General features: G+C 39.7%; 1 protein-coding gene across 1 annotated transcript in view; it reads left to right on the top strand.

Moving 5' to 3' along the window:
* CELSR3 (cadherin EGF LAG seven-pass G-type receptor 3) overlaps nt 1-13,434 on the top strand; it is a 139,038-nt gene that overhangs the window by 113,942 nt on the left and 11,662 nt on the right. Inside the window, exons 41-50 of the mRNA XM_087923159.1 lie at nt 1,401-1,511; nt 2,266-2,441; nt 3,388-3,552; nt 3,644-3,796; nt 5,589-5,671; nt 6,377-6,524; nt 7,627-7,740; nt 10,583-10,660; nt 10,900-10,995; nt 12,847-12,953. Of these exons, the coding sequence (XP_087779285.1) occupies nt 1,401-1,511; nt 2,266-2,441; nt 3,388-3,552; nt 3,644-3,796; nt 5,589-5,671; nt 6,377-6,524; nt 7,627-7,740; nt 10,583-10,660; nt 10,900-10,995; nt 12,847-12,953 (1,231 nt within the window). The remainder of the gene's footprint in view (nt 1-1,400; nt 1,512-2,265; nt 2,442-3,387; nt 3,553-3,643; nt 3,797-5,588; nt 5,672-6,376; nt 6,525-7,626; nt 7,741-10,582; nt 10,661-10,899; nt 10,996-12,846; nt 12,954-13,434) is intronic.

The following is a 13,434-nucleotide window of genomic DNA, read 5'->3' as shown; positions in this document are numbered from 1 at the left end:
CTGTACTGGCCTTGCACACATTTGAGTGGAGAACAAGAGTTGTATAAATAACCTTGCTGTGCCATTATCATCTGCTTTTCAAGACACCGCTTGCCCCTTTCTGCTTGCTTATCTATCTATCTATCTATCTATCTATCTATCTATCTATCTATCTATCTATTTATCTATCTGGTGCTGTACAGTATAATCTATAAAATTAACATTCAATTCAGAATAATGTAAGATAAAAAGTTTAAAATTATAAAAGTACCATTATAAAATTGCAAAATTCCAAGTTGCGGAGGGGGGTTAGCAGATGTTAATACAGGTGTGCATGTGGGGGGAGGGTGTCCCATGGCTGTGTGGACCTCTGTGTCCTCAATGCAATGCCAGGTTTTGACCCCTTTGTGGAAGGCTAGAAGATTGGGAGCTTTCCTCACCTTAGGTTGGAGCAAGATGTTCCACAAAGCAGGAGCAGTGGCAGAATAGGCCCTCTTTCTTGATCTCTTGCCAATTGGAATTCTCTGACTGACAGGTTCTGTTACTCTGGACTGAACTTTCCCAAATAATTTCTGATACTAAAGCTATAGTAATAAATGAATGCTAGGTAGAAATAGGCACAGAAAAGAAGTTGGAAAGCTAGATTCCACTGCCTCTGCTAGATTCCACTGTCAAAATTCAATAGCAATATGATTGACTTTAGCAGGGTGAACGTGGCTTGGCTTTTATAGAGATTGTAGGAAGCCTCTGGAAAACAAACCTTCATACATCATGCCATCTTGCTTTCTCTCCACAGTGACTTAAATGAATTACTTCTAAATTTTCTCACTGAGATTTGGGGCTATGTGGAAGAGGCTTTATAAAGATAGTAATAAGGGCAATTTGCTTTCCAGGGGTTTTCTGTTCTCATTCCTTCTATAAATCACACCAAATCTGGGAACCTGAAAAACCTGGAAGTCCCAATCTTCCTTATTCGTCTGGTAAGGGTGCCTGTAGCTTCCCAAGTGGTTAAAGGATCAAATTGTAGCTCATTATCCTGGGAGAATGTCCACTTCTGCTGCAGGAAAACTTACTGAAAATCTGCCTTTGCTTTTGAATCGTTACTTTTGAAAAAAATGGAACTAAGTGGCTATTGATAAAAACCCTTGGGGAGAAAATGGTATTTAGTGGGGAAGAACTGCAGGTGTAAGGTGTATTGATCTGGGGCTTATTCAAATTGTGGTTCAAACATCTGGAAAGTAGTATTGCCTATTCTTGTCCAAAGTATTTGACACACATTAGCAAATTGGTGAAAAATTACAGGAGGAGGCCATAAATATTTCCTACACAAGTGCTTGATGGATGAATAAAAACTAGAATGAGTAAAATAAAAATGAAGTGCTAATGGCATGTGTGGTAACTTCCACTTCTATTTTTCCAAGGTTTGGCATATTCACTCCTAGCTGGGTTGCCTCCAGTCCATGGTTTGTATTCAGCCTTCTATCCAGTTCTGCTGTATTTCTTTTTTGGGACATCCAGACACATCTCTGTTGGTAAGCAAAGAATGCTCATTTAAATGCCTAATAAGATCACATTTACTAGAGGTAGACCAATAGCACCACTAGCAATGAACCATAGGATTAGAATTCATAAATTTGGGGATCCCCCCAAAAGACTTTAGAAAAGAGTATCAAAGAAAGCACTTATTTGGGCAACTGGAAGCTGTAGCTGCAGCGATATCCTTTTTAGACTCTGTTTTTAAAATGTGCCGAGTTTTCCAATTGGCTGGCACAGTACTTTTTCCACATTAAGCAGAAGAGAAGAAGAACAGTGAGGAGCAGAGGTGGTATTCAACAGGTTCTGACCAGTTCTGGAGAACCGGTAGAGGAAATTTTGAGTAGTTTGGAGAGCCGGCAAATACCCCCTCTGACTGGAGATTTTACAGTATCCTTCCCCTGCCACGCCCACAAAACTGGTAGTATAAAAAAATTGAATCCCATCACTGATGAGGAGGGTGAGCAACAGCAAAAGAAGAAGTAAGGGAGGGACAAATGATAGCACAGAAGAAAGATGGAACAGCAGGACCTTCAAAGTATCTTGTTCTTAAATTTGACAGCACCTAAACGTAATATTGGATAGTACGTCTCTATTAACAAATTTGGCAGCACAAATTAATTTATTTGCCCAATTGATAGATGCTTGTTGTATCATACTATGTTTAATAATATGGTCTAAGAAAATAGACATCCTTTCCAAAATCTTTTGAGATTAAAAAGGTTCACTCAGACCTTGGATATCTTCCCACAGGTCCATTTGCTGTCATTTCTGTGATGTTAGGAAGTATGACAGAGTCACTAGAACCAAATGGGAAATATCTGGAAGTGATTGTTGGCACCAATAAAACATTTGTCAATGAGATCCGGAGGGATGCAGCCCGAGTAGAGCTGGTAGCTTCAGTCACCTGCTTAATGGGCCTATTCCAGGTAAGAGGGTGATAAACATGCAGTAAAAACCTGATTGTAGTAAACTGTAAACTGAATCAATGCCTAAAATCTAAAAATGAGAAATATTGAATTTGCTTTGGTTCTGAGGCTGAAAGGGTTGGTCTTACTGTTATTAGGCAGGGTGAAGTAAAGGTAAAGGTTCCCCTCTCACATACATGCTAGTTGTTTCTGACTCTAGGGGACAGTGCTCATCTCTGTTACAAAGCGCTGTCCGAAGATGTCTCCATGGTCATATGGCCAGCATGACTAAACACTGAAGACGCATGGAGCTCTGTTACCTTCCCACCAAAGTGATCCCTATTTTTCTACTTGCATTTTTACATGCTTTTGAACTGCTAGGTTGGCAGAAGCTGGAACAAGTAACGGGAGTTCACTCCATTACTCAGTGCTAGGTATTCGAACCGCTGAATTGCTGATCTTTCTGATCAACAAGCTCAGCGTCTTAGCCACCGAGCCCCTGCGTCCCTTGAGGTGAGGTAGCTGCAGTTAATGTGGACAGTGACACGGATATGTTGGAAGACGAGCAAATTAACAGGAGATGAGGGTGTCAACAGGAAGAAAAGAGAAGACAAGGTAAGGTGTATCATGCATATGCAGAGAACGGTGAGGAGTGAAAAATCCCATTTCCTGAATAGTTCATAAGTGTGTGTTCTAAGAGCTGCTGATTGTGCATTGTGAGTGACTGAGTAGATGCTTCCTGCTAAGTAAGGAACAGAATTTAAAAATAACTGGATTCCAGGGAGTGCAATGGCTTCCAAATTATTGAAACTTCTGCTTTCCTGCTTAGCAATAGTTAAGCATTTGTTCTGTTTTCTGGGTCACCATTAGCTCTCTGGGCTAATGATGTCTTAAGAAAAATATGCTAGAATATCCTGGGAGAGTTTCAGTTTCAGCAGGTGTAACTTCACCAATGATCTGTTTTTAGGTTGCCCTCGGCCTGCTACAGTTTGGATTTGTGGCCACCTATCTTTCAGAGCCCTTGGTGCAAGGTTATACCACAGCCGCTGCAGTCCATGTGCTGGTTTCCCAGCTAAAGTATGTCTTTGGAATCAGCCTGGAAGAGAAATCTGGACCATTGTCACTGATCTATGTAAGTACAGACAGACACACAGAAGTTGTGTTTCATCAGTGTTCTTGTGTCCCCAAATTATGACTTCCTCTATCTTGCTATTTTCCCACAGACCTTTGTGGAGATTTGCTCAAAATTACCTGGCACTCACACTGGCACTGTGGTCACTGCTTTGATCTCTATGGTTGCCCTTTGGCTCATCAAGCTACTCAATGACAAATTTGATAAGAAGCTTCCAACACCTATCCCCATTGAACTTCTCACGGTAACTTGTTGGGCGGTGCTATAAGATTATTGCCTTGTCTGTTTTTTCCTAAAATGACTATGGAACAGCGATACAATCAGTGGTGCAGAAGTCATGACATAAATCTGTTTAAATCTGTTAAAATTACAAGAAAAAAACTAACTAGCATAATATCCCCAAAATACCACCCCTCCAAAGTCTAATTATTAAAACAAGATGAAAACTTCAAGGAAATAAAATTATTGGCATTATACTCAGCAGAAGGTGAATGTTTAGGTATTTATAAGGAAAATGCACCATAGTTTAGCTGCCACCAGCCCCAAAAATATGCCTAATATGATTTACACAGCTATCTATTTCACAACTTCAATATGAATATATTAAGTAATGGCATATACTGACATATATTCAATAGCGGAGGAATGAAATTGGAAATATTTTACTCCTTAGCCACATGTTTCATAATTTTCCCCTATTGTCACATAAAAGGTCCAGTTGAAAAATGATGTTAAAACTTTCAGCCAAAACTTTCAGTAGCCACAAATAGGCCTGGTTCTCACGTTCTACATGTCTGCTCTGGGCATGAATTTCCATGCCAGGATCCAGAAGCTTTTCTGATCACTTTTCAAGATTCTCTTTGGGAATAAGGTTTGGCTGGAATGAGTTTTTAGTTGGGGTTTTAAAAAGAGCAATCATTGGAAGGAATTTGTTTCCAAACAATTCTGGGAAGGAATTAGTATCAGCTTCTATTACATTGTGGTAGAGAGAAATAATTTTTTTTTGTTTCCTTGGAAGAAATACATTCTCTTCATTGAAATGAAGATTTTATTTTTAAAGAAACAAAGGCAAAAGAAATTGAAAGAGTAGGAAACAAAGAGTTTAGAGAGCTCCTTCTTAAAATCTAACTCTCAATTTCTAAGCATTCAAGTACGCTTGATTTTAATCAAAAAGCCAAGGATTTTGGTGATTTGCCATCTTATTGAAATGCCTGTTGCTAAAAATAAAAGATTGACGGTTAATTACTTTGATAACGTCATTTAGTTTAGGTAATTTCCTCTTTTTAAAATATCTCTGTGAGATTTAAGTTGCTGAATGATATTTTTAATTATACACACTGCTGCTTTATTGCTATTATGGTTTATCACACCATCAGCCAGATGTTCAGACTGGATTTGGTATTTTTGTCCACCTATTGATTCCTTCCCAAGAACACGGGATAGGCAGATATGGATGTTTGATGGTATCACAGGTATCATCGCAGGCTGTTCTGAGCAAAACTGCCCTTTGCAATTGACTGGTGATGAATTTGTCAATGCCAATGATGTTTTGTTGTTATTATTACTGTAATAAAATATAGGATTCTGTTTGGTTTTTTTCATGACAACAACTTACCAATTTACACACTCTTTCAAAAAGAACCCAAGGTTAAAACAAAATGAAACAAAATGAAGAACTAAATAAAACTGAGAGATTTTGCAAACTGAGAGATCACTGCAATGCCTCTGTTGTCAGCAGCCATTAGTGCTGCATTTTCAGAATCTCATTTCTGAGACCAAAACGAAAAGGGTTAGAGTGCTGCAGTGGTTGAGTCTCCTCCGCTCTCATTATGCACCTGAGGAATGCCTAGCTCAACCTTCCCCAATCTAGTGGTCTTGAGAGATCTTTATGCTAGCTGGTGTTTGGGAAATTCTGACCCAACAGATAAGAATGAGGCCATCATATTAGACACATTGCAACCTATTAAATCTATTCATCTGTGAGCAGCATTAAATTACAAAAGAATATTATTTGCCTCCCTGCCTTCTTTTTTCAGATTATTGTCTCCACAGCAATCTGCTATGGTGCCAGCCTGAACAACAAATTTGGGATTAGTGTTGTGGGCGATATTCCCAAGGGGTAAGTGTTTCTTGCTGCTTTCCCAAATCCACTGGTCTTAGAGCCATAATAAATCAGATTAATTGGTTTTTTAAGCTGATAGGAGTCTCATTTGGACTGCACAAAATGGAGGTTCCCTTCCTGTTTGCTGAATATCCAGGACAAAGCATATAAGTGATACTTGAGCAGGGTCCGCAGGATTATCTGGGCCACTATGCATCCTCTTCATGACCTGTTTTCCTTGTTACCTTCTGGGAGGAGCCTTCGTGGTATCCAAAGCAGAACATCCAGATTCAGTATAATATACACAGAGAGAGAGAGAGAAATAGCATGGATATGTGTGTGTCATTTATTTGTATGGGTAGATATATACTTTATTTTGTGAGCAGGCAACAGAATTTCATTTTTATTTTTTAACTTTCATCATACCTTCTTATTTATCTTTCTTTTGTTCATTTCATGTCTACCTTCTAATCAGCTGTACCATAAGTTCCAAATCTTGTCGTACTGACTCCTCTTTGTTTTTGAGTTCCATTGACAACCTGAATTTCATTTTTAATGAGGGCCAATATGCTCACAGTAAAAAACAACAATAATAAAGATTATCTTATCTTATCACTCCTCTTCCCAGCCCGGCCCTGGGAAACTGCCCGTTCCTCTCTTGTTTTGCCTTGCTTCACCTGTACAGCAGTATTGCCTTGGGCCATCTATGTTTCCTTATTGTAGATTGAGATCTCCTGAAGCCCCCAATGGAAGCTATTTTGGACAGACAATAGGGAACGCTTTTGCCATTGCTATAGTTAGCTATGTCATTTGCATCTCCCTTGGGAAAATCTTCGCACTCAAGCATGGTTATAGTGTGGACAGCAACCAGGTAAGACATTTGTTATGCTTTCCTTATCTTGGCTTCCTGAGGTTCTTTTCCTCTTCTCTGTTTGCCTTGATTTTATTTTCTCTCTTGATTGCCATTGTCCACTGTCTATGATCTACTCCTGTTGCAGGTAGTTCTCAACTTACAACCATTGCTTAGCAACGGTTCAAAGTTATGAAGGATCCTCCCAGGAATACTAATGACCTAGCTCTGAAATTCCAATGTCTGCTTCCCCCACTCCCCTGCAATACTATGACTGCAGGTCAGGTGCTTAGCAACGGGTTGCATTTAATGCATCCTGCATGACCGCCTTTTATGATGGCTTTGCCAAAACCTGCCATTTACTTCCAGTTTTCAGCCAAACCGCTCCGTAACAAACCATCAATTCACTTAACAATTGCTGTGCTCATTTAATACATGCAGTGAACTGCTTTATGATCACAGTTCAGTTAACCACAGCCACAAAAAAGGTTGCAAAATCAAGTTAGTCACGTGAGTGACCTATGTTATATCTTGTTCAGAGTATTGCAGTGTAAATTCCGCAACAGAAAAGTAAACGCAGATGACTGAGGCTTCATTTATAAAGTAAATTTTTCAATACCACTTGTAGATTTCTCCAACACGGAGCAAACTCAAACAGAAGCAGACACGTTACAGGTTCAGAGCAGAACAGCAACTCAGGAGCTCAGAAACAGACATCCGTTTCACTTTAGTTCAGCGGACAAGCAAGACACACAGCAGAGGAGAGAAGCAGTTTCATTTTCAATAGACAGACTCAGAGCTTAACATAGCTTCAGAGCTGCAGAGTTTAATATAGAGCCACACCTAGGCTACTTCTAGTTTCAGTTTCCAAACAGTCCTCATTGGCTGACTTTGTTGCTATGCCTATTCATTGGCTGACCTTGTTACCATGCTCTATTCCAGTTCATGAATATACTTTGACATAACTGTTATGGCTTATGGCTCCATTGGGCAGGCTCCATTATAGTCCTAAGTCGAGAACTACCTACAAGTCAAGGGATGGGCATACAGCCTCTTCCAAACGGTTTTTTGTCCCTCTCCAAATAAAGAAACTTACATTGAGCTCTTCTCAACTCTCTTGCAGGAACTGATAGCCTTGGGGCTCAGTAACATCACTGGTAGCTTTTTCCATTGCTACAGCATCAGCTGCTCCATGTCCCGCTCCCTAGTACAAGAAAGCACAGGAGGACACAGCCAGGTAAAGCCCAGATAAGCCTGTAGCCGTTTTCTGATAGGAGGAAGGAATTGTGCAGAAGGTGGAATCAATCAAATAAGTGGATCGAAGAACAGACCTGCAATTAGTTCTCAGTGAGAACTAATTGAAAGGCATGCTGGGATATATGAGATCACTCTGAGGAATGCAGTGGTACAGTTAGCTTTAGAAATTACCTCAATGAGTGGACTGAGTGGACTTCAGTGGACTGAGGTTGGGCTTGTTTATCCCCAGAAGATAATTTTATTTATATTATGGAATATAATAAAAAATACATTTAGAGTATTTTTTAGTATTTTGCTGAGTGGGCCGTGAATCTGCTCACAAATATTAAGTTACCTTGAATGTGCTACTGGAATTAATATGATTTGAGCCTTTATTTCATCACTATTCTCTCTGAATGCATGAGGCAAATAAATTATTGAAGGCTGTTTGGCTTCCTGTTTTTTGAAAAAAAAAAAACCAATATCCACCATGCCCTTAAAAGTGAGCAGTTTGCTACACAAATGTTTCCAAATCTTTTTGCACTATGACTCCCTCTATCTCTATGACTCCCTCTATCTCCAGACTGCTCAGACAATTGGAGAGACAGGAAATAGAGCTCAAGGCTAAGTAAATAATAAAAGTAAATATGTCTCAAACTGAGGCAGACATCCATTGACTAAGTATATGCATTTTTCTGATAATGATATGGAAGGAGTTTGCCATTGACTTCCTTTTTTTCTTTTTACTTTCCAGTTATAGTATCATAAATTATGATATTTAGAAAGTACTTTTGGAGATCATTTTGTCCAACCTCCTGCCCAGTGCAGGAATCAATTATTGCAGCATCCCCCTAAGCTGGCCATCTCATCACTTTTAAAATCCGTAGCAAAAGACTGTCTACTGCCTCTCAAGCAGTGGTGGGATTCAAATTATTTTACTACCGGTTTTGTGGGCGTGGCTTGATGGGCATGGCAGGGGAAGGATACTGTAAAATCTCCAGTCAGAGGTGGGATTTGCTGGTTCTCCGAACTACTCAACATTTCCGCTACCGGTTCTCCAGAACTGGTCAGAACCTGCTGAATACCACCCCTGCTCTCAAGTCAGTCTCTTCCACTGTTGGCTCTTAGTGTTAGGAGTTTTCCCTGATGTCGAACTAAATCACATTTTAAACTTATTCTTTTTTCTCTTCTCTTAAGAAACATCTCTGAACATTTCTTCCCTATATTCTACATGACAACTCTTCTGATACTTGAACTCCTCTTGCTGTCTTCTCTTCTCCAAATTCAATACATCCATTGCCTCCAACCATTCCTCATACATTGTTCCTTCCGAAACCTTGACCATCACGGTTGCTCTCCTTTAGACTCACTTCAGTTTCAATATAACTCCTAAAATGTAATACCCAGAATGGGATGCAACATTCTCAATGGAGATGCCAATATCCCATCCAAAATATTCTAGTTTATATTCTACCCAAAAGGGAGTAGAGATGATTGATTTCTCCACATTTTCACAATTCAGTGATGCAGCCTAATATTGGTGTGTGTGTGTGTGTGTGTGTGTGTGTCTGTCTGTCTGTCTGTTTGTCTGTCTGTCTGTTTGCAGCTACATCACACTTTTTGTTTATATTCAGACTGTGATGCATTCAGATAATCTCTTGTGTAGCATTGCCAAGTGTGGGGCCCCTATCCTATATTTATCCCCAAGACATTTTCCACCAGAATGTAACACTTCGTTATCAGCTGTGCTGATAATCATCTTTCTGACCAGCTTGTTAAGGATCACCCACATAATCTCTGAAGGAGTTCTTTTTTATTCTCTCCATTTTTGCATCTTCTACAAATTTTACAATCTTTTTTAAGCTCTTCGTACAACTCATTTTTAAATATACGGGTCAGCACTAGGCCTAAAATGAAGCCTGTAGTTCATTACTTGAAACTTTCATGTATCTAGTTTGATTTAAAAAATCATTGACATATTCTTATCAGCTATCTTTTTTCAGTCACCTCTATATTCCTCTAATAGTAGTATTACAGCCTGCTTTACTAGAATCTCATGGGTGGGGGTGTCAAAACTCAAGGCCCACAGGCCAGATACGGCCCCCGGCGTGCTTAGATCTAGCCTGTGAGGCCACCCTAGAATCAGCAATGGACCAGCCCACAATGCCTCTGCTAGCAAAAACAGAGGGAGGGCTGTGCGCTGTACACCACCACCACCACCACCACCAAAGGCTCCATTTTCGCTGGCAGAAGGCTGCAGGAGGCCATCACAGTCGAAAACAGAGCGAGTGATATTGAGCTGGCCATGCCCACCACACCCACCCTTCAAGGTCAAACACAACCCTGATGCGGCCCACAATGAAATTGAGTTTGACACCCCTGCTCATGGAAGTCAGACACTTTGCTGACATCAAAATACATTATTCCACGTCAATCTCCTAAATTGGTCTCTGTGAAAAAGGGAAATCACATTGGATGGGCATGACTTGTTCTTGATAAACAGGCACTGTCAAGCAAGACATTGTCTTCTGAATCCTCACAAACTGTCTAATAATCTGTTCCACAGTTTTGCTCAATATCAGTATCAGACTGACCAATCGGTCATTACCCAGGTTCTTTTTTCTCTTTTCATAGTTCTAAGACTTTCTGTCATCTCCCATCCATGTAATAACCAGGCCTGATCCTGCTTAGTTTTTGGGGCCTAAAGTCAGCCAAGTGCTACCATCTGCTGTCTTCAAAACCTGATAACAAGCTGAAACTGGAGGAAAGTGAAATTTGGGGTTATTTTCTTGCATTGCGCAGCCTGCTTTGCAGTCAGTCGTTTCCTGTTTTCTATTTTGCAGATGGCTACAGTCATCTCCTCTCTCATCATCCTGGCAACCATTTTGAAGATTGGAGAGCTTTTCCACGAACTACCCAAAGTATGTTCAAAAATTAGACTGTTCTTTTTAAAAAATAAGTAAATATCATTGAGATACAGTGAATATTGAAGGAAATATTCTACAAATACAGTGATAATATCAAGATGACTTTGTGAGGTTTGTATTACTCCAGAAAAGATTTATTTTTATCGGAAGACTCTTCCATTCTTACCCATTACTTGAATTGAAACTTCCTACTCTAGATATTATAAAATAGTATCTTTGCCATTTTCTTTTAGGCCGTCCTAGCTGCCATTGTTATTGTCAACTTGAAAGGCATGTTCAAGCAGTTCAAATGTATTCCTGTACTTTGGAGATCTAATTTTATCGACCTGGTAAGTAGGAGAAGACTTCAAGAGGAATCCGAGGGCAGAAAGAGACTGATGGATGGCCATAAATTCTGCTTTGTACAAGGAGCTAATTTAGGTTATGCACGCAACAGGGATGTATGATGCAGTGTAGGAAGTTAGCACCACCCGTCTCCTGGAAAATTGAAATATCCTAGGAAATATTAAACAGGCAGAATATTTCTCCTAAAAAGAGGAGAAACTCAAGAGCAGAAACTCATCTCAGAAGCAGAAGCTCACCCCCACCTCTGTTAATGGGTGGGCCATTAAGGCCTGGGCTAGAATACTTTACATAACAAAGATCTCCAGGTAAAGCTATAGCAATTGCCAAAAGCCCTTTTCAGTGCATCATCATCATCCAGCAAGGTTCAACCAAGCCTGGAACTCAGGACAGCCTACAGAGTTGCCTCTGCATAGCCCCATGGGAGCCTGACAACCAATCAGAATACAAGCTCCAATTGAAATCCCAACAAAGGTTATAAAACCCAGGCACTCTCAGCACCTCAGTCTTTTTTTTAATCTCTTCCTTCACCTTGAAGCATGTGATCATCCTTCCTTTTCACTCTGGAGCTCCAGGCCATGTGTCCTATCTACCATTAAACCTTCCAAACAGCCTTCATGTTTCCAGTGTCTTTTTCCGCACTTGGAACTGAACCCAGAAGGATAATTCTTCCAACAGCAGTTCTCACACTCAGAAACAGCAAAGAATAACAGTATTATGTAAGGTGGTGGTGGGGGGAAATTCCAGTAAAAGTGTGCTAATTTTCAACCACATTATAAAAACAAGCAGATAAAGAAATAAAATAGCAAATAAAAACTTATTTCTTCCACCACCACCACCACCACCACCCAACATTGTTACAAGTGAGAGTGTTCAGATATAGTGTTGCATTATATCTAAGACTAATGCTGCTGTTTCTAGAATGCAGCAAAAAATGCCATGTGGCACATACATTTCATCCTATAGTTTGGGAGGCCACTTACCCATAATGATAATGCAGACCTTGGACAAACATGCTTAGAAAAATGATATACTAGAACTATTTCCCAAGACATGCCAGCTTTTTTTCTCTGTGCAAAGATTAAAACCATGTCATACTTAAAGGACATTCAGATATAAATTGTAGACCACTCACTTCCATAGATTTGAGGCTGTTACACATAGATTCCCAAAGGCAAGGAGACTGGATGTGTTCCGTACTTTGGAAGGTGATGATGATGATGATGATGATGATGATGATGATGATGATGATGATGATGATGATGGAGGAGGAGGAGGAGGAGGAGGAGGAGGAGGAGGAGGAGGAGGAGGAGGAGGAGGAGGAGGAGGAGAATTAAATTTGTATACTACTCAAATCTCAATAATTCTGGGCAGCTCACAAATTCAAATAAATTACAATGAAACAATTGTCTTCATATTTATGTATCCCATAGCTAAGATACAATGGAACAATAACAATGTCCTATAAAGTTAATTAAAAGCATCTCTGCACCATCAGTAGCCTACCTGATATAAAACCAATTGTTTTCATCTTTTTAGATACCTCAACCAGATTACTTGTCTATAGAGATTTTCAGTCATCTAAGTCATGGTTGTCCCAAAGATGTTTTTTCAAGACTTCCAGAAAGTCCAGTTGCTCTTGAAAAAGTACCTTTGGGTCAAAAAGGTTAGGCAGGACCACTGGCCAGCTGCAATGGGATTCCATTCTGCACCAATTCATATTTGCTAACATAAGTCAAAAATAATAACTACTGAAATGTCTCCCTCTTCTAAAACTAAATGGCAATTCCAGTGATGCCTTCAGTATTGTTGTTATTCTCTCGTTCTCATTCCTCCAGCTTATCTGGCTTGTAACTTTTATCGCTACACTACTCTTGAATCTTGACTTGGGACTGGCAGCAGCTGTGACATTTTCACTCTTCACTGTCATCTTCCGGACTCAGATGTGAGTATTACACTAGGCAGCAAGATAATGGGAGGAATAGATTTGGGAATTGCTTTCTACTAGACTTTTATAATACAGCAATATAAGGCATTTATATTCTGCCCCATTTCAAAAGATTCAGTTTGATTTGTTCTAAGATAAGATAATATTAAGAAACTGAGAGGCAGAACAATGCTAAGTAAGCAAGTAATCTCTCTCTCTGTGTATGTGTGTGTGTGTGTGTGTGTAAATTAGCAGAGTGTGTTAGCCAAAGGTAAACATGGGAACTGTGGTCCCTTAAAGTTACTGAATTACACTTCCCAGATCCATCACCATTGGCCATTCTGCCGGAGGTGCTGGAAGGTGAAGTTCAGCAGTATTTAGCAGAAGACAGACTCCAATTCACTACTGATGGAACTGCAAATTTCAGTACATACTGTATATATAATTAAATCAAAACTCTGTTATTACAATGAACCAAGAAAAGCACCTTATATTTATA

This window comes from Pseudonaja textilis, chromosome 2, assembly GCF_049901715.1.
Source record: "Pseudonaja textilis isolate UNSWEBS1 chromosome 2, rPseTex1.2, whole genome shotgun sequence".
In the NCBI taxonomy this organism is placed as follows: domain Eukaryota; kingdom Metazoa; phylum Chordata; class Lepidosauria; order Squamata; family Elapidae; genus Pseudonaja; species Pseudonaja textilis.
This window is presented reverse-complemented; position numbering and strand designations above follow the sequence as displayed.